This window comes from Abramis brama (genome assembly GCF_963993115.1).
Source record: "Abramis brama genome assembly, chromosome: 1".
NCBI classification, from domain to species: Eukaryota; Metazoa; Chordata; class Actinopteri; order Cypriniformes; family Leuciscidae; genus Abramis; species Abramis brama.
Genome location: NC_139963.1, coordinates 46808167 through 46830053, shown reverse-complemented (window position 1 = coordinate 46830053; position 21887 = coordinate 46808167). Strand labels below are relative to the sequence as shown.

The 21887-nt window shown below is 37.6% G+C and overlaps 1 protein-coding gene across 3 annotated transcripts; it reads right to left on the bottom strand.

Annotated features, from left to right (window-relative positions):
* Positions 1 to 5749: 5749 nt before the first annotated feature.
* Positions 5750 to 21588, bottom strand: LOC311091293 (sterile alpha motif domain-containing protein 9-like). Of its 3 annotated transcripts, XM_084127135.1 has the most exons (5): positions 21524 to 21588; positions 21380 to 21446; positions 15809 to 15851; positions 11355 to 11473; positions 5750 to 11075 (listed from the first exon to the last, which is right to left on the bottom strand). In XM_084127135.1, the coding sequence occupies exon 5, from the start codon at positions 11064 to 11066 to the stop codon at positions 6642 to 6644; it is 4425 nt and encodes a 1474-aa protein (XP_083983261.1). In that variant the 5' UTR covers positions 11067 to 11075; positions 11355 to 11473; positions 15809 to 15851; positions 21380 to 21446; positions 21524 to 21588; the 3' UTR covers positions 5750 to 6641. The 3 variants fall into 3 exon arrangements, with proteins under 3 accessions (XP_083983261.1, XP_083983260.1, XP_083983262.1); XM_084127134.1 differs by lacking the exon at positions 11355 to 11473 and having other exon boundaries at positions 21524 to 21587; XM_084127136.1 differs by lacking the exons at positions 21380 to 21446; positions 21524 to 21588 and having other exon boundaries at positions 11355 to 11449.
* Between the last annotated feature and the right edge of the window lie 299 nt (positions 21589 to 21887).

Below are 21887 nucleotides of genomic sequence, written 5' to 3'. Positions count from 1 at the left end.
GTGTCTTCGAAAAAAGATCGCCTGTGTCTTCTTACAAGATGACCGCAACGCCTGTGTCTTCTTACAAGATTTGCCGCCACGCCTGTGTCTTCGAAAAGATTGCCTGTGTCTTCGAACAAGATGACCGCCATGCCTGTGTCTTCGAAAAAAGATCGCCCGTGTCTTCGAACAAGATGACCGCCACGCCTGTGTCTTTGGACAAGATGGCCGCCACGTCTGTGTCTTTGGACAAGATGGCCGCCACATCTGTATTTTCGAACAAGATGGCCACCACGTCTGTGTCTTCAAACAAGATGGCCGCCACGTCTGTGTCTTCGAACAAGATGGCCGCCACGTCTGTGTCTTCGAAAAAAGATCGCCTGTGTCTTCGAACAAGATGACCGCCACGCCTGTGTCTGAGAAAAAAGATCGCCTGTGTCTTCGAACAAGATGGCCGCCACGCCTGTGTCTTCGAAAAAAGATCGCCTGTGTCTTCGAACAAGATGGCCGCCACGCCTGTGTCTTCGAAAAAAGATCGCCTGTGTCTTCTTACAAGATGACCGCAATGCCTGTGTCTTCTTACAAGATGACCGCCACGCCTGTGTCTTCGAAAAGATTGCCTGTGTCTTCGAACAAGATGGCCGCCACGTCTGTGTCTTCGAAAAAAGATCGCCTGTGTCTTCAAACAAGATGTCCGCCACGTCTGTGTCTTCGAACAAGACGGCCGCCACGTCTGTGTCTTCGAACAAGATGACCGCCACGCCTGTGTCTTTGGACAAGATGGCCGCCACGACTGTGTCTTTGGACAAGATGGCCGCCACGTCTGTGTCTTCGAACAAGATGGCCGCCACGTCTGTGTCTTCGAACAAGATGGCCGCCACGTCTGTGTCTTCGAACAAGATGGCCGCCACGCCTGTGTCTTCGAACAAGATGACCACCTTGTGGTCTGCGTCTTAAGACCCACTAAACAAAATGTCCAAAGACTTCTTTTCAACATTTTTGTCACAAAAGTCGGACGTTGAAAAGACGTCCACTGAGGAGCCAGAATGAAAGTCTTTATGGCGTCTTTTTTTGACGTGTTCTGCACGTCTGAGATAGACATTCATGGAACCTTCGTACAAGGTTAAAAACTAGTTTAAATGTGGTCATTGTGGATATATTTTTAGTTGGTCTCTTGGTCCCAGTTCTTCTTGCGTTGGCGTTTCTTTGGCTGCTGTGTTTGTATAATACAATGGGGTTAAAAAAGGTCAAATGATTGGCAGCAACGGCTGCCAAACGAAAACCATAAAATTAAAGTAAAATAATTTAAATAAAGTGCAAAAAATATTAACAGAAAAAGTCCTTAAATGTTTTACAGAAAAACACTGTTATAATTCAGATATTTCCTGAATTAATTCAAATGACTGGCAGCAACAGAACATTAAACACTGACAGTCTGGATTGTAATAAGTGAAGATGCTGAGATCTTGAGAGATCTGTTAGTGTTTAATGTTCTGTTGGGGTTTAAAGTGTTTCTGTATGGTGTGTTTTGTTGGTCCCCATTGTATTGAAGAGTAGAGCCTGTGCTTCAGTCCAGGATGAGCAGAGAAACACTGATGATATGCTGCATGTTACTTTATTTAACAGGCAGTGACTGTGTAGTTGCTGATGCTGATGCAGTGACGTAGTCACAGCAAATCATGCATGTAGTTAGCTGCAAGAGATTCACTTTTTACAGTGAATATTTGTTAGTAAAAATTCAGGAAATACCAGTAAAATAACTTTTTCTGTCAAAAAGTTTAATTAAAATATCTGTAGGAGTTTTTTGCACTTTATTTAAAGTAGGATATTTTACATTCATTTGACCTTTAAAAAAAAATTTGCAGTGAAGGTTTTTGATAATAATAATTCAGGAAATATCTGTAAAATAACAGCGTTTTTCTGTAAAACATTTAAGAAAAGTTTCTGTTAAAATTTATTGCACTTTATTTAAATTAGGATATTTTACTTTAATTTTACGTTTTTTGTTTGGCAGCCGTAGCTGACAGTCATTGGGCGTTTTTTTTACAGTGAAAAGGGGTGTTTTAATAAATTATTAACAGTTTTTATTACATGGCTTGGTTGAATTCCAATGTAGAATGCGGTCTGTTTGATAACAGACCGCATTCTACATTGGAATTCAACCAAGTGAAACCTATCAAACCAGGCGTTAGTTTACCAAACCATGGTTTAAATTGTAGTAGCAACTGTCTATTTCTCACTGTCACAAATGGGAAAACATTTTAAAAATGGAAATACATTAAACAAAATAACTTTACTAAACACTTTATCAGTATATTCCAAGATATTTGGTAAAAAATGGCTTATTTTACAAAAAGAAAAACACTGAATATTACTTAGGGAATATTACTCATTCAATTACTTAGGGAATAAAAAATGCCCTCAAACTTTATGCAAGTCTTGAAAAGGTGTAATTCTTAAAATGGTCAAAATGACAGATAATAACAAACTATGTGACCTATTGAAATGCACAGTGTTTCTGGTTGTCAAATATTTGGGGCGGGGACAGTTGTACTTGACAATAACATTCACAAACTTTAATTTGTTACAGACAAATGTGGGAACATTACATCAAAATTTGAGATAAATAGTGAAAAAATACTTAAAGCAACTAGTGTCACAACCATCCCTGGTCTTCCCTTCCATCATGCTTATCTAATAAATGAAGAGAGAAATAAATGTTTGTCTGACTTACCGCATCAAGGGACAGAATTCATATGCTGTTTCGGTTTAGGAATTTGAGCTCTTGTGGGTATTTCATGTCAACACCTGTTTCACACATGGAGGGATTAGGGAACTATTTAATAAGACTTGTTTTGCTTACTACAGACTGTACATCTGTAAATGTTATTAGAAATTAAGTTAGTCATTAAATTAAAATTCATTTAATTATTTATGGTTCATAAAAGGCAATGGCAACTGCAACTGCAAACACACTCCTGTTTAAAAAACAAAACAAAAACAAAAACAGGAAAAGAATATACTATTAAATGGCATTTGATGTCTTCAAAATGTGATACAAAAACGTACAATATCATTTAAGGAACGGCTCATTTTCACTAGCCCAGTTACTTTTAAAAACGTTTTACATTGTTACTTTTTGCAACATGAATTTCGCATAGATTCAGTACATCAACTTCTCTGTACTGGAGAATTACTTCTTCTTTCTGGCAATTACAAATAAACTTATGCAAAATAGCAGCCATTTATATACTTATTTCTGGTTTCACGGGCAGCAAACAAAATGACCACCTGTAGTTGGAAATCTACTCACCTTCAGATAAAAGTTGATATGTTTCACATATTTACAATATTTGGAGGGGACTAAAGTTATTGTTAAGCGTTAGCTTATTACGTTTATGTTGAAATTTTATTAATTTAACTTTTACATTTTTCATAATCTGTCCCTTAAATGATATGTTGCCCCTTTGGGGGTATACATTCATTGAACAAAGAATGCTTGATTGGCAATGCATTATTTGTAAAATTCTGTTGAACAATAATTATAATGCCTATTTATGAATATATTAGCCTACTGTATTAATTTTAATAGGAAAATTTATATGGCCTTTTAATGATCAATATGACCAAAACTTTGCTGAAAAACTTGTTTTACTCAATCTACTTCATGCATTCTGGCCTCTGATTGATAGCTCCTACTTTTTTTTTAATCAAGTAAAGCTTTTTTGCTCATAAATAATTAATTATTTCTATAAAGTAAATGCAAGATAAACATTTACTGGACTGAAGCAACTTGGGTTTACTTGATTATTCATACATATTTGTTTATGTTATTGTAAATGTCAAAGATGACACAACAGGCTTTTGGTAAAATATGATACAGTAGGCAATAATAAATAGGCATTATAATTATTGTTCAACAGAATTTTACAACTAGTGTTTAGTTAGTTATGAGAGAATAAATGGTTTAAAAATGTGTCTAAAATGATGTAGCACGTGTTACCAAACAAGCATTCTTTTTCCAATGAATTTATACCCCCAAAGTGGTGACATCCTGGGGGATACAACTATTAAAATAAAAAATAAAAGTCTTGTTTAAAAAAAAACAAATCATGAAGTTGTATTATTTGTGTCCTAATAACAGCAATAAATATCAATAAATACATTTTCTGATGTCTCTTTATGGTCTTGCCATATTAAGGGTTAACTCTCATTCCTGCGTTATAATCAAGAAACTTTGCTGCCATACCATGAGTGCAGCAGGCGTAATGATATGACGCAGCGGCTGAAAATTGTCCCCAGCTCGGTAGACTATAGGGTCGACTATTTTCAGGCGCTGTGTCATATCATTACGCCTGCTGCACTCATGGTACGGCAGCAAAGTTTCTTGATTATTACGCAGGAATGAGAGTATAGTTCCTAGCCATATCAGCCTAGAAAATCGCAACTTTTCATTTTCCGTCGGTCTTAGTACACGATGTAACTACAGAAGAGTCAAGTTTTAAATAGATAAATATCGAAACTCTTTGGTCATTTTTTTGAGAGAGATGCTAATGGTCTTGTCCAATTCAATGATCTATGCTAAGCTATGCTAAAAGTGGTACCGCCAGACCCAGAGATCGGCTGAATGGATTCGAAAACGGTAAAACTCAACTGTTTAACTCTGGGGGAGTTGTAAAATGAGCCTATTTCCCCCAAAAAGTGGAGTATCCCTTTAAGGCAGACATGCACTAACATATCAGAAATTGTTCTGAATGGCTAGTTGATGAATTTATGTAGCTGATGTGGAGTTAACTATCTTCAAGCCATTGATTAGCATATTCTGTCATGATAACTTTATAAATCGCTTGTGTAGGAACTGTTGTAAGATGCCTAGAGCCAGAGAATATATGCTGCATGTAGATACAACAGGTATAGTTTAGTTTAATTACAGTTATAATTTATGTTGCCATCTTGCATTTATGTCATGCTATTGCATTTGTGTTACGTACTGTATTGCAATAAATGTGATAAGACGGATGCGACAGCTTGACTCCCACATGTGCTCCTCTTCTCTAAAGCACCTCTTCTTATCAACACTGTTGCCCCCTTTGTTGCTTGTTCCCATGGGCGGGGTTTATGTAAATTAGTACAATGTGGAGTCACAATTGGAAAGTTGAAAAGTACATTGAAAAGTTCACGGCACAAAGAGAAGAGATGTTGAGCGCACAAATCCCAGTGCATATCTACATCTAACAGTTTATTAATCATTTGTTTCTTCACACCTTTAAATTCCAGTAATTGTGCGTGCACTGTAAAACATTGTGCTGTAAAATAACAGTAATCCACTGGCAGCTGTGGTTGCCAGTAATGTACTGTTAATTTACAGCCCTTTACCGTTAATTTACAGCTCTCCTTTTTTACAGTATGTTGCCATAAAAATGCCATGGTATGTAAGTCATATCATTTGAAACCGATTGCTTCAAACAGTTTGAGTTCAAAAACTAGTATTTATACTGATAGTACTGTGAACTTACATAATTTGAGTCCACTGAAAATTAATATCTCTTAATATTAAACTGCAAACACCTAATGTGTAATAGTGAATTCATTAAATACATGACTTTAACTAAAATCTTTGCAGTTACATGCATGTATATGCTAATGTACTTTGCAAGGAGATTGTCACTGCATCAGCAACTACACATTTTTTTGGTAAAGCTGCTTTGAAATTCTGAAAAGAAATACACATATCCAGACTTGTCATGACTAGATGCAGGAGCCAGAAAAGGAAGTGATAAGAAATAAGTTTATTGGATAACCCGTGGTCTTAACAGAAATATATTAAAGAAGTGTTATGATCACAAGCAAAGGGAATGGTAATGTTCTACTTCTTAACAGTGACTTGTGGCCTTGAAGACCTTGAATAAAGACATGGTTACGCAGCAAAAGCAAGATTTTTCAAGAAACACATGTACATTGTAAGAAAAAAAAATTGTCAATGACATTTTACTTCAAACCTAAAACACAACAAAATGCAAAGGATAGATTCAAAATACATCTAAAACACCTGTGAAAAAAACAATATGGAAAATCCCTTCATATTAAAATCGGGCCTTTGTTTTACAGACACTTTGAGTAGAGTGTAAATTGAAGTAACATAAAAGTAAATCAAATATAATGAGTATATGATAAAGTACATATGTACTTAAAGTAAAGAGTACATATGAATATATCAATGTATGAATAAAATACAATAAGATGCATGTAAAATGTATGTAAAGAAAAATAAACAAACACAATATAATATAAAAATATAAAAGTACAACAGAGGTACTTGTGTGCTCTCTGGAAGTCAGTGCATTACTGGCATTGGTCAGACTCTCAGTCATCACTCATAACATAATTACACCATTGCTTTTACAGAATTCACATTAAACACAATTAGGCATTTCTGCTAAACAAAGCCCCAAAACATGCAACATTAATGATTAAAAGATTGGCTTAGATTGATCGCTGCATATAATAATAAAACAAACCTAAATAATGTCTAGGAACAACTACAGGCTTTGGTCCAAGAGCTCATTTGACTTGATTGTCGTAATGTTTTGAACTGGAAATCTAGAAGGTCATTCATGATTCTCATGTCTTCAGTCAGATCCATTAGATCAGGCTTGTGCACTTTATGAATCAAAGTCTATGTCAAGTGCAACTGGTCCATTCATTGAGAATCCGATGAAGAATGTCACTCTTGTGCCATATTCTTTATTTAACTGGCTTCTGAACATTGGATCAACCATAACATTCACATCTTCAACCCAGATCAAATTGTTGCGAATTTTACCAGAAACTCTGTGAAGTTTATTACTATTTTTCACTTGCTTCCAAATTTTTTCGTCATCCCACTGAGTTGAGATGTTCTGCCCTGATCCTAACCAGCTGTTAATATCCCTGTGGGAAATCAGGCCACCATAACCTTCGTCCTTCCCAAGGTAAAAATGGACAGCTGCTCTCTTTCCATTAGACACAGGTTTCAGGTAGGTTGAGTACAACGTCTTCATTTGTGAAGTTGGTAATGTGTGGCCGGCCTCTTGCCAGAACAATAAAACTGTGATGTAGTGCAATGGCAGAATCTCACTGAAGTGTGTGGGGCGATTGATTATTTGAATGAGTAATTTACGAAGGTCTTGGTAGGGAATGATGTACTGAGATTCAGGGTTGATGTTGGCCAGAATTACATTTGCATAGATAAAGTTGATAAAGTCCATCAGTCTGGCCTTTTTTGACTTCAGAATGAAATCATACTGCTGGATGATCTCTTCAAGAGTTGACGCAGAGTCTTCCTCATACAAATATTTTAGAAGTCCTGTATAGGAATCACCCTTGTTTCTCTCCAGACATTCACATGTCTGCTCAATTTTAACCATGCGGTTCATGTGCTCATTCTTGACCAGCTCACTCCAATTTATTTTACAAAAGAGGTCAGTGTACTGTTGAAAGTACCTGGAAACCTTGGGCTTTGTCAGTTCTTTTTGTTTGTCTTTCTCCGAGAAAAAGGGTACTAAATTTACAAAAAAATTGTCAAGAAAATCAAAATGATTCTTCATTGTGTGTTTTAGTTGAAGAAGACACTTCTTATGCTTCTGCAATACATGGTAATATTGCTTGAGTTCAGGGCTCTTCCTTGACAATTCTTCAATGGTAATTTTACCCAAGAGGACTTGACCAAGGCAGTTAAACAGTGGTGTCTTTTGCAGTACTTCTAAAACTGTAGCTGCAGTTTGAAGTTCACCGAGATGGCCAGCAGTGTTGTAAGTGTTATAATCCTTTAGTCTTTGCTGTCGAGATACGGCCTCTTTGTTTGCAGTTTGTTGTGTTTCTTTGCAAGCTTCTGCTGCAGACTCAGCCATTGTAAGATACCTATCAAGACTATCTGGCTTGATGGGATCTTCTCTGTCTTTGTGAACAGCATGCTTGAGCCCACGTACAAGTACCTGTGATACTGTATCACATATGTATGAATTCTCCTTTGAAAGGTCTTTGGCTTCCTTTGCCCAACTCATGGCCGTTGTAAAGTCCTGTTTTTTGATGTAATAGTACCTGGCGAGGAGCTGGAATATTACTGCATCCTTTCTGTAGCACTTTGCTGCATTGTGTAGAACAATTTCTTCCATCCCTGGCGTCTCTTTCATTATATGTTGGATAAGAGGAGAAAAAAGTGAGTCTTCAGCCTTAGCTGAATACTGCCTTCTCACCAACATGCTGTGAACATCCTGCATTAATTTTTGTTTCCCCAGAGCGTACTCATAAAACAAGTCTGTTGTGAGCAGAAGGTTAGTGATTTCTGCCTTTGTCACTTTGTATGACAAAGTTGACAGCTCTTTCAAACAGTGTTGAGCTATACTTGAGTGTATAACTCTCACACCCTCAAAGGTAATGTTGGAATAGGCTGTGCATCTTGTTAAAAGAGTGGAAAACTTCTCAAATCCATCTTCGACTTCAAACTTTGCTTTTGTTTGCAGACCTAGGAACTCTTCACATGTAGAGACTGACAGCAATGCATTCTTGCAGTAGACATGCAGGAGGACAAGAACTGCAAAAAGTTGAGAATGTTTGTCTTGGAAGTTGAAGCCCTTCAGGGTATTTTTCACAATACCCTGAATATAGTGAGAGGAAAAATTGTTCTTCAGAATCATGAACCCATAAAACGTTTTAGTGTTTGTGTTGGTTTTCTTAAACTCCTTTAGCTTTTCTTCAAACAGTTCCTGTTCCTTCTTAGATAAACGGTTTCCAATGAAAACGGCATCATCAGCCTGTTCACGGGATTCAGCTCTCATGCAGTTGATAATTATGACTTGTGGAGACATGGAAAAAATGTTTTGCTTCAAACATTCCTCTTCAATTTGAAGTTGGAGTTTTTTTACATCGCAGATGTCTTGGAAGTCATCGATCATGATTAAAACGGGAAGTCGTGTAGGTTGCTCTGTTGTCTCATATGTTAGTAGCTGCACAACCTGTTCGGCTACAGTAGAATAATCATGTGTTGTGTCCTTCAGCACGACACAACGAAATTTATCCTTGAGTGTCCATAAGACATGCATGGCTAACGTTGTGCCACCGCAGCCTGGAAGATGAAAGATGTTGAAAAATTCACAAGCTCTCTTCCGGCTGCGTATGTCTGGAATAATAGTGTTGACTATATAGTCGAACTTGTCACGTTTGATGAATGGCATTGATCCGGGCTTTTCTGAGAAGAAGAAGTTCCACCAAGACACCTTTCCTCCCTTGTAAAATGTCTCCTCATGTTTTTGTTTGTCCTCAATTCCTCCTTCACACTGGTTCACACAAAGAACACTCAGCGTTTCTAGGGATTGCTCAGTTTTCTTTGATAGCACAACATTACTGCCACCACCACAAGGCAGAAACCGGCTTGATTTGCGATTCTCTGACCACAGACTGAGGATGGTGCCATTGACCTCAGCAAAACTTAGCTCATAAATGCATCTTGTAGAGATATCAGCTTTATATCGGCCCTTAATGAGATCCTTCCAGTAGGTGTATGATGTTTCATTGTCACTGATGCATAAGATTTGGTTTCCTCCATTAAGCTCCTGTAAAAACATACCGAATGTCTCAAGCAAAGGGTCGTTTGCGTCGCTCACCTGACTTAACAGCAGGAATATGGTTAGAAGTTGCTTGCGAGGCACCACATCTTTTCTGCACAGGAAAGAAACAACATCACGCACTGAAGATCCCTTCTCAGTCAACCAGTTGTCAACATTAGAGGGGTTTTCCTCTTTAATGCCTCCATTACAGAAAACCCAGCTTGTGTTTTTGGTCAGCTTTAACTTGTTTAAAATGTCTTCAACTGCACCTGTAACTTTATACTGAGCTGGTAAATGAACATTGGACATTTTTCTCTCTTCAAGTAGCTTATTCAGGCCACTCTCAGCAGATTCTGGATCGAAATCCAGAACAGCCACTAGATCCATGTGATGAAGGAAATCCAGGTTTTCCAGCTGAACAGGATGAGACTTGTTAGCCACCAAAATGTACCATGCAAAGTGTGACTTGTCTAAAGACTGGGTCCCCCCTGTTATCATCTCACACAGTTTAGAGCCTTGCACACTGTTTTTGACAACATAGAGATGCTTTTCTTCAGCGTCCTTCCTCAACTGGGACAATCGTTGCATGTTTGCAATTGCAGTATATTTCTCATACTCCTTTGAGGAAGCAGATGTAATAAGATTCTTACTGCTGCTGCCATCTCTTATAAAGAAAGACTTGCCATCATTCTGCTTCCTCTCTGCACCGTTGGGCTCTTGCATCTCATCTTCATTTTTATCAACATTATAAGTGTTAAAGTGAAATTCTTCACAGACTATGGAGGACGGCTCTATGTCTACCTCAATAACACGTTTTCCTGCAGATGTCATGTCAGCTTTGAGAACTTCAACAAATCGAGGGGGTTTAATGCATCTCTTTGCTATTTTAACAGACCTTTCCCACTTGAAATGTTTTTCAATTGCATGTGACTGTTGTACATCAAAAACATCTGTGTTCTGAACATTGATACCCAGAATTTGTCCATGTGGATTGTCTGCCACTCCAAAATGAATAGTGCCATTTGTACGGCTGTTCATACAAGCTGCTGCAAATCGAATCACCTCATATGTGTATTTTTTTATTCTATTCTCCTCTGTTGTGTTGATAAATGCTTTGAATTCATGGCATGGTTGTATGAGGTCTATAGGACCCGTTTCAGTTACATCTAGATTGCTGTTTTCTCTATACCTATGAGCAGCATTAAATCTGTTGAAAGGGTAAGGCTTCAAGCTATAAGACTGAGTCGTCACATCATTCTGCTGCTGAGTCTTTTGTTTCAAAAGACTTATGTTGTGAATAATTATTTTTTTAGCATTCAGTGATAGGCTTTGCATGCAAGAGAGATCAACTTCCTCCAAGAGGAGAAGACCAGTTCCATTAATTCTCTGGTTGTACAAAATCTCTGCATCTTCTTTGTCCACTTTTATATCAAGCATCCATTGTCTCACATGGTCTTTATTCCAGTCATTGATGTCCACTGGAAGTTCAGATGAAACAGCCATCTCATTATTCTGAAAGAAAATCAACATTAGCAAACAGGCATATTGTAAAACAACCATTTCCCCAAAAATGTCAGGTAATGTTATTGCATTGGATTAAAACCTACTGACTTTGTTCACACATGGTATAACTACTTCCCAAATTGTATTTCCCAAATGGTTTACTGTACACACACTTCAATACAGTAGAACCATAAGTAATATGGTATGTGCTGCAGTTACACTATATAAAACATTCATTTGAATATTACAAGAGAGTCTTTTCCCTGTGCAGTAATGTAGAATTTGTACCTTATATGGTATTGAGTGTTTTCCAACTCTTCAGTTCAAACACACATCTGATTCCAGTTCATTTTGCAATGAGACGTTGCATGTTGTTGTTTGTGCTGCACTTTATCAGAAGAGAGAGACTGAAAAGAATCATTAAAAATTAACAGCTCAAACATAATTTTTCAGTATCATAATATCTTTATGATGATGTATGCAATGATTAATTAATTCCATTCATCAACATGGCAGCATCTGCACTCGTTTCTTCATCATTCAAATCTCTATGATTTTAACATTATAAATTAATTACATGTTTTAAAATATACACTGTGCTCCAGTCAGAGTTGTAAACTTCAAGATATGGGGTCAAAAAAAATTCTTGATTTTTATATTTAACATTAGTTTCGCAACATGACGTGGAAGAGTGCTGTTTTTCCGAATATCAGCATGATTGCAAATGTTTGATTTTTACCTGCATGATTTCATACAACAGTTTAATGAATAAAAAGTAAAAATTAAATGACATTTTAGACACAACAATGTTTTTGCTCTATTTCGCCAATGTTTCTGTGTTTTTGAATGATTTGGGTGAGTTAATGATTCAATGAGCTATTCATAAAACCGTCTTAAGTTACTAATGTAACACCTTCGAGTGTAAACAAAACAAGCCAATGGACATTGGCGAGCGAGATTTACATTGCGAATCATGTCCTGCAATGCGGGTATATAAGAAAACATGCTGCGCTTGCTCATTTAAGTTCGGAGCCGAGATGTTCAGCAGTGGTACAGCAATTGTGGTGACGAGACATGAGGTCTCTGTTCCCTCCTTCAGGGAACGGGGGTTACATTAGTAACCTAGACATTCCCTGTCAGTCACGTTCTACGTTATGTCAGAAGTGAACTTCCGAATTGGGATCCCTACCAAAACGCCACAAACCAAAACTTACTAGCTAATTGTAGCCAGTACACAGGAGGACACAGGCCCTACACAAAGATTGTAAAACCTTGCAAACGTGTTGGGTGTCGCCCAGAGCGCTGCTCTACAAATGTCTGTCAGTGAGGCGCCATGCACCAACGCCCAGGAAGACGCAATGCTCCGAGTGTAGTGAGCCCTAACCTCCAGGGGGGTGGCATGACTGGTCTTGAGCCTGATACACCAAGACTATGGCATCCACTAACCAGTGGACCAACCTCTGCTTATCTGAGGTCCTTGAAGCTCTGCATGCGGTCCACGTATAAGCACAAAGTGCGAACAGGACAGAGTAGAGCAAGGGCTGGGTCTGCCTCCACCGTGGGCAGCGCTTGCAGGTTCACCACCTGATACCTGAAAGGAGTGGTGGGAACCTTGGGCATATATCCAGGCCATGGTCTCAGGATTACATGAGAGTTGGCCGGCCCAAATTCTTGTGCAAATTCTTGATAGCTTAGCATACATCATTGAAGTGGACAAGACCATTAGCATTTCTCTCAAAAAAATGACCAAAGAGTTTCGATATTTTTCCTATTTAAAACTTGACTCTTCTGTAGTTACATCCCCAGCAAACACATTTACGTTGTGGCAACGTCTCTGGCACGTTGTATTTCTGCTATGGCAACGTCGCTGTCTACGTGCTCGCAACATTGTAACAACGTAGAATTGTAAGACGTGACAGGGCTGTAGCAACGTTGCTGCGCGACATTCAGCAACTGAGAGACGACATTCTGACAATATTTTTATATGGTGTATTTTGTTAGATAATTATACTTTTTATCGTTTATTGTTTATCTATATTATTATTTAATGGGGCTATCAACACCTGCAAGTGTAGCCTACACTTTGAAGAGTAAAAATGACAGAAGGTTTCGTTAATTCAACTTTATTAAAACTGCATATAATCAAATTGCACTTCCAAAAGTCATACATTTGTGAAAAAAAAAAAAAAAAGAAATAAAGGAATATACAAATTTATTTTAAGTATAATAAATAAAACATAAAAAGAAAAGGCAGATCAGAACATTTAAAGAACAAAACCGGGTCTGTATGGCGGACAGTAGCCGAAAGCAGGTGTCACCGGGGAAACATCCACAAATTCAGAGGAGCAAAGAAACGAATGAGACTAAATAGCGGAAAAATCAAACGAAAAACTAAACAGTGCGAGCGATGCTACATTAATCACATTATAATTAAAGTTGTAGGTTGTGTTTGATAGCTGAGGTAGGCTAAACGCAATACTCACGTATCCTTGCTCGATGATGAATGAGAACACAATGAGCCCAACAACAGGTGGTTGGAATTTAAAAGGCTGATTTTCGCGCTTCAGGGCAGTGACGAGTACATTATGTAGTCCAGTGGTTGTCAAGACAGCGTTGGTACAACCTTAAGCAATGGCCCTGAACGGTGGTTTAATACCAACATTGTGACAACGCTGTAACAACCTTCACCACACAACGTAGTTATAGCAACCTTTTGGCCATGTTGTTAAAACGTTGTTAGAAGGTTGGCTACGTTGTGCCAACGTTCTGTGTTTGCTGGGTCGTGCACTAAGACCGACGGAAAATGTAAAGTTGCGATTTTCTAGGCTGATATGGCTAGGAACTATACTCTCATTCCTGCGTAATAATCAAGAAACTTTACTGCTGTACCATGAGTGCAGCAGGCGTAATGATATGACGCAGCGCGAAATATCGAAACTCTTTGGTCATTTTTTTGAGAGAAATGCTAATGGTCTTGTCCACTTCAATGATGTATGCTAAGCTATGCTAAAAGTGGTACCGCCAGAACCGGAGATCGGCTGAATGGATTCAAAAACGGTAAAACTCAACAGTTTAACTCTGGGGGAGTTGTAAAATGAGCCTATTTCCAAAAAAAGTGGAGTATCCCTTTAAGTCAATATATTGACCTCGCCCTTTGGATAAGTGGCTTGTTCTTTACTGTGGGCGTTGTGGATGAGGGGTCCCATGAGCTCACAGCATCCCCTCAGCCTGAGCTTCTCCACGTTAGCCCTGCCGAGCCTACGCTCCACGTCAGTCCTGCCGAGCCAGTCGCTGTTCATGTCACGTCCGCCGATCCAGTGTCTCCGGACAAGATGGCCGCCGCCGAGCCAGTGTCTCCGGACAAGATGGCCCCCGCCACGTCGCCTGAGCCCTCAGTAGAGATGGCCGCCGCTGTTCACATCACGTCCGCCGATCCAGAATCTGTTCACGTCACGTCCACCGAGCCAGTGTCTCCGGACAAGATGGCCGCCGCCAAGCCAGTGTCTCCGGACAAGATGGCCGCCGCCACGTCGCCTGAGCCCTCAGCAGAGATGGCCGCCGCCACGTCGCCTGAGCCAGGCCACCGATCCAGAATCTGTTCATGTCACGTCCGCCAAGCCAGTGTCTCCGGACAAGATGGCCGCCCCGGAGCCAGTGTCTCCGGACAAGATGGCCGCCCCGGAGCCAGTGTCTCCGGACAAGATGGCCGCCCCCGAGCCAGTGTCTCCGGACAAGATGGCCGCCCCCGAGCCAGTGTCTCCGGACAAGATGGCCACCGCCACGTCGCCTGAGCCCTCAGCAGAGATGGCCGCCGACACGCCTGAACCTGAATCCTCAGCAGAGATGGCCGCCGACATGCCTGAACCTTAGCCCTCAGCAGAGATGGCTGCTGCCACGGTGTCTGTTCCTGAGCCGGTGTCTGTTCCTGTTCCTGAGCCGGTGTCTCCTATTTTAGAGCATCTGGAAGCCGCTCCTTTGAGGGGGGGCTATGTAATGGTCACCAGCTGGAGTGCCCATGAGAGCCACCAGAGGGCACTCCACACCAGACTATTGTCACTCTCATAAACAACATTTCCCAGAACTCACTGCCCGGACTCATCATCATTGATTGCATTCACCTGTATCTCATTACCCTGTAAGTCTCAGCCTATTTATACCTTGTACACTCATTCATTCCCTGCAAAGTCTTGTTTGTGTCACACTGCATTTCTGAGCATTCTCCCTGGTTTCATGTCTCTTGGTGTTTCAGATTTCTTGCCCTGTTCCCTGGATTACTCTTTTGCCTCTGACCCCTGCCTGTTTTGTTTGTTTGTTTGTTTGTTTTTACGGACTGCCTGCCTGTGTTTGACTTTGCCTGTACTTTGGATTACGCCTTTGGATTGCCCTTAAATAAAAGCTGCATTTGGATCTCACGTCCAAGTCTTGGAGCAGTTTGTGACAGATTTAGAATTTTGTGGTTACCATTATGCAGAAGAGTGGCGACTGTGTTTAGTTTAGGGCTGTGGGCACTCAGTATACACTATACATGAATTTAACCTCTTTCGCAGATCTGCATAAGTAATATTCAAAGACATGGCATGTTGTGAAATGCCAATATAATAAACACACACACACACACATATATATATATATATATATATATATATATATATATATATATATATATATATATATATATATATATATATATATGTGTGTGTGTGTGTGTGTGTGTGTGTGTTGACCTTTCATCTGATACTAACCTCCAAATGTCTTGAGGCTTCCATAATTGAAACAGAAACCTTTCTGGTAAAAAATAAATAAATTAAAAAAAATTAATTAAACATGGCATTGCATCAAAACAAAGTATCATTGTTAATCAGGTTAACTACTAGAAATTAGGTAGGAATTTATGTCATACATGATCACCAACCAAACTCCGAACGTGACAATATATTTTCTTTGAAAAAATATTACCATAACAAAAATCTGTTTTTACAGTAACAGTTGTTGTGTGAATATGTTAATTATATATTGCATATCACCTGAATTGGCAGAGTGTAGTGTTTAATATAAAATATAACATTTACTCAAATACAGACAATGACATTTGAAACACTACTTAACCCGTTTACTTTCAATGGACCCAAATAGATTGAACAAATGAGAAAGAGTTCAAGCTGACATTTCACAACTGTAAAAGTGATGAACAACTCTCACATGGTTGGTCGTTGTTGTTGTTGTTTTATTCTTTGCCCATGTTTTACAGTCTTACAGCAGCAAAGAGACCTTTGAGACATTTTCATTTGTAAATGGAGTTTGAATAATTAAATAAATTACCAGTTATATCAACAACACTATATGCAAACCTGCAGTAATAAAAGAGGATATTTTTAAGAATGTCCAAACAACATTAGACTCAATTGACTTCCAAACATTTTAAGATTTAAAAATATATATATTTTCTTTTGTGTTCCACAGAAGAAAGATTGTCATAAGAATTGTTACAAGAAATTAAACTAATTTACCTGCATATTATATTACAGTTGAAGAGCTTATTGTAGCACACAAGAAAAAAGTTGTTGATGCCTGAAGGAACAGAATCAACTAAATATAACTAAACACGCATGTAAATTAGGATGAAGTAGTTAAAAATTAGTTATAAGACCTTAATCCTTTGTGGTCAATTTCTGTCCAAGGCAACAATATAAAGTTCTCCAAATCTGTATTGTTCCAAGTATTGCAGTTCTTTTAAAATAACCATCTACCCTACTGAAAGCACACTCACACCTGCATATTATCAAAAGTTCAGTACATCAAAGTTAGAAGAAGGCAAGAAAATACAAAGTAGTATTGATAATTGGTACAAATCATTTTGTGATATAATATGTAGAGAAATGAATACACATCTACCTACAAAATCTAATTTTCAAAGTCAGAAGGAGACATGTCAGAAAGTGGGTAGGACCAAGCCATACTGGAATGCGGAACTTAAAAAACTTTGGAACGATAAAAGAAATGCAGAAAAGGAATTTCTAAAATGCAAAAATCCATTGATTAGACGACAACTTAAAGATAAATATACACAAACTCAGTTTATTTTTGATAAGAGGATACAGTTCTATAAAAGGCAATTTAGAAGAGGACAAGCGTTACAGTTAGATTGATTAAAAAATAATAACCCACAACAATTTTGGAAAGAAATAAACAAATTGGGTCCTAAGAAATTGAAAAAAATTCCAATGGAAATTATATTAGAGAATGGTGAAACAGAAAATAAAAAAGAAATAGTGATTAGAAAATGGGGCAAAGATTTTTCAGGAAATTATATTTCGCCAGGTTTTGATGATGTACATTTAAATAACATTCGTGTTAAGAAATGTAAGTCTGAGATGATTATGGATACACCAGATTATTGTCCAAATATATTTCTGAATCATGAAATTACTATGGAAGAGGTTAAAAGGGCCATTGATAATGCAAAATTGAAGAAAGCATCCGGTATAGAGGGGATCCCAAATTAAGCTTTAAAAACTCTGCAGCTATTAGAGATCCTATTTCATCTTTTTAAGACATGCTTTGACCATGGTATAATACCATCAACATGGCGTAAGTCTATTATTAAACCCGTTCCAAAGTCATCAAGAAATGATCCCAGAATGCCCCTTAATTATAGGGGCATTAGTCTTCTTAGTACAGCCTATAAATTGTATTCCAATATACTGAATTATAGGCTTACACAGTACTTACAGTAGAAATGGGTCAGTATCTTGTTGATGAGCTGAATGGATTTAGAAGGAAACGAGCATGCATCGATCATATATATTCTGTATCAACTATTATAAGAGCTAGAATTGCTGAAAGTAAATCCACCTTTGCATGTTTTATTGACTTTCAAAAAGCCTTTGACTGGATTAATAGAGAGCTGCTTGCTTTTAAACTAATTGAAGCAGGAGTGGATGGAAAATTTTATAAAACAATACAAAACAAAAAGTAATGTATAGTGGTACAGTTGCTAGTGTCAAGATTAATGATTTATTTACTGATTGGTTTGATACACCTTTTGGAGTAAAACAAGGTGATGTACTCTCCCTAACCCTTTTCGCTTTATTTGTGAATGATTTAGCTTTACAAATTAAGGATGCTAATTTAGGAGTATTACTTGATGGTATTAAATTGGGAATTCTACTATATGCGGATGATATAGTCTTATTGGCTGAGTCTGAGTCTGAATTACAGAAAATGTTAAATGTGGTTAATCTGAGGTGTTTCAAGTGGCGATTATCTATAAATCAAAGCAAAACACATGTAATGCATTTTAGAAAGAAAGGCATTGAAAGAAGTACACATATATTTAGCTATGGCTCAGTCAATTTGGACTATGTTAGTTCATATAAATATCTGGGTTTTGTTCTTGATGATTTTTTGACTTAAGAGGTTGGTATTAAGTCAATTGTTGATTCTGGCGGGAGAGCCTTAGGATCAGTTATCAATAAACTAAAGTAAGGATCTTGGATATTCTACATGTACTCGACTTTATGATGCATGTGTTTCTCCTATACTGAATTATGCTGCAGGGGTGTGGGGCTTGAAAGAATCCAAAACGGTAGATACCATACAGTATAGAGCCATACGATGTTTTTTGGGGGTTCATAAATTTGCTCCGATCCTAGCAATTCAGGGAGATATGGGCTGGGTACCAGGAGTTGTACAGAGAAAATGTGAAATGATACGATTGTGGAATCGACTAATCAGAATGGCAGAGGATAGAGTAAATAAGAGAGGATTTAGGTGGAGTAAAGCTCACAGGTCCCCATGGGTAAAGGAGATCTATTAAATTTTTGAGGAGGTGGATATGTTGTATATCTACAGAAATAATTTAAGTTGTAATGTCAATTCGCTTAAACACAAGCTGTTATTGAAATATGAAGAAAAATGTTTTGAAAATGTTTTATTAAAGCCAAAATTAAGAACATATATATCAAACATAATTTTAGTCCAGAATTATATGTTACATCTCGTTTATCTAGAAGCCAGAGATCCTTGGTTGCACAGCTGAGATGTGGGATTTTGCCTCTAGCCATTGAGGTTGGTCGATTCAAAAATATTCCAGAGGAAAACAGATTGTGTGTGCTATGTGACCTTGGTGAAGTGGAAAGTGAATCTCATTTCCTTTTGTATTGTACACATTATGATGACCTAAGAGAATCTTTGTTTCTGGAAGTTACACAACAAATTTCTGAAATATTTTGGAATGCTGATGATCAAAAATTATTATGCTTGTTTAACTATGATGTATTTAAGTTTGCAAACTTTGTTTCAAAGGCCTGGAAAAGAAGGCAAGCTAGTTTGTTTAATTAGATTTAATTTTGTTATGTGTAGGATTATGGGTGGTTATGTGAATAAATGAGAATACACGTGTTGGCTATATGATTACATGCATGTATTTGAATACATACGTATTATTACTATTATTATTTCTATTACTATTATATGGGGAGCAATGTATTCGATGTACCCTGGATCTGTCTATTTTGTATATCTATCTTGTATATTAATCCTCTTACTTATGCTTGCTTTGTTGGTGTCTTGTAAGTCCATGCGGGCTGGGCGTATCATACGCATGACACAATAATAAAGCTTCATTCATTCATTCATTCATTCATTCATTCATTCATTCAAATTCTCTGTAATGAAAGCTGTCAGATGATTAATTGCGGTTATATCTACTGCCAGAACAAATGTATTAAGGGTTCAAGTCTGATGTAAAATCAAAGTTCAGATTCTTGGAAGGAATGGGTCTGTACTGCTGTACTTATGTGTAACTTCACTGTCATTGTTTGCCACAACAGCATTTTGTTCCTAACTTCCTATCAACCCATTTATGTGTACACTCTTAAATAAGTATTCCTCTCCAAATATGGCAACAAAGCATTCACATCATGTTGAAATTATCATAATTACAAGATGACAACTGAAGAAAGCTCTCGAAAAATTCTCGTAACTGCAGCAATTCTGACATGACGTGAACACACCATTAAACCATTATTATAAGGAATTTGGTTAGTGATAAGAAGTGCTCTTGTGAAAAATTAAATGCAAACCTTGCCTTGGCTTAAACAAATGAAATGAGACTGCTTCCACATCTCTTTAACCAGAGGTGGACAAAGTACACAACTCCATTACTTGAGTGAAAGTATAAATACTACGGGTCAAATATTACTCCGTTACAAGTGAAAGGTGTAAAGACAGATTTTAAGTAAAAGTACAGGCTTATTAGTAAGTATCTTAGCACTAAGAGTTCTTCTAAATAGCAAAAAAGTTCTTAGGTAAGAATTTCCCTGTTAAAACCTTTTCACAAAGCTGCTGAGACCAACTTTTACTAAGAAATAGAGAAAAGTCTTAAGCTAAGAGTAATGGCAGGGTTGACCTCGTTGCTATGGATGATGTCAGTACTCTTACTAACTATGAACACAGTATTTGTCTGATGGGGGAAGGGTCTCTGTCAGTGATTTAATCATAGAAATATTGTAGAATGATGTGTCATGTTGCCATATTCAAATAAAGGTTTTAAAAAAGTAGGCTATAGTGTCACTAATTAAACAAGTATGTTCAGCTAATTGTCAGGCTCTTACATGTCTGCATCTTAAGAGATTCAAGCAACAAATGTTGTTTTATAAACAAAGTTCAGGAGGAGCACAAACTTCTCCATTTCCACTTCTCCATTTCACTTTTATTCTCCATCACTCAGTGCATTTTGCCTGTACATAAAGGAAACTTTGTTATGTAATCGCAGATTAAAATCTATAAATCAAAATATTTATTGCATTTATGAAGAAAAGGTTCAGAAAGAAAAGGTTATTGCCTCAATGGTGTAGAGTGTCTTTGGGTGGATTGCCAGAAACAGCCATTAGGATTGTTTGTGTTTTGGTTTTAGTGACTTAGGAGTCCTCTTGACTACTCCTAACGTTTTACAGATTTAAGAGCTAGATTTAGTGTTAAAATGCTTTACTCTTAGAGCAAAAATGTAGGAGTCCTAAAATTAGGACTGACACACCCTTTATTTTTAAGAGTTTCAGCCCCAGTTTCGTAAGCCTTCCTGGTATTGTTTTACTCTAGTCTGATTAAAATAACAGTCAAGCCAAATGCAAACAGACTTCTAAGCATCAAAAACTAAAATATGAAAAAAACTAAAACTAAAAATGATTGTACACTTATGGTACATGTAATGTTGCTTTACAATGTAGTAGAATGAATATACAATGTTATCTAACAAATGGTTAATAAAAAGCTAGCCTACTTCAGAAAGTTTTTTAAATCAGCCATTTTCTTACCTTTTCTTCTGCTGTAAAATGCGTGCACTTTGTAATCTTTGATCAATGGTCTTTCTGTTGTACTCCGCTTTGGATAAAATGAATACTAAATGAATACAAGTAAACATAAGTGAAAGCTGAAAGAGTAATAGCTGTTATATTTACCCCATGTGAAGTGTCCTTGTTGGAAGATTGAAGTACGATCTTTGTTTCCTCCTTCTTCTCCTTTTTATGGGAGGGGTGGGAGTGAAAAAGAGAATTCTTCTCAGAAAAAGAGAATTCTTCTCAGAAAGTTGCCAGATGTTTTCCATTATGACACATTTTTTAGCACTATTGGGTGTGGGTCAAATTTTTTTATTGATCTTGACAAACTTTACCAATTGTCATGGTGCGCAGGTCTGTATGGTTCATCTTGCTTGTCTTGTTGTGTTTTCTGTCACCTGTTGCTAGGCAACGCTTCTTAGCCGATGAGCTAATCAGCTCTGCGTACCTGAAGCTCGTCAGTACTGCCTTTATATGTGGTGTGTTT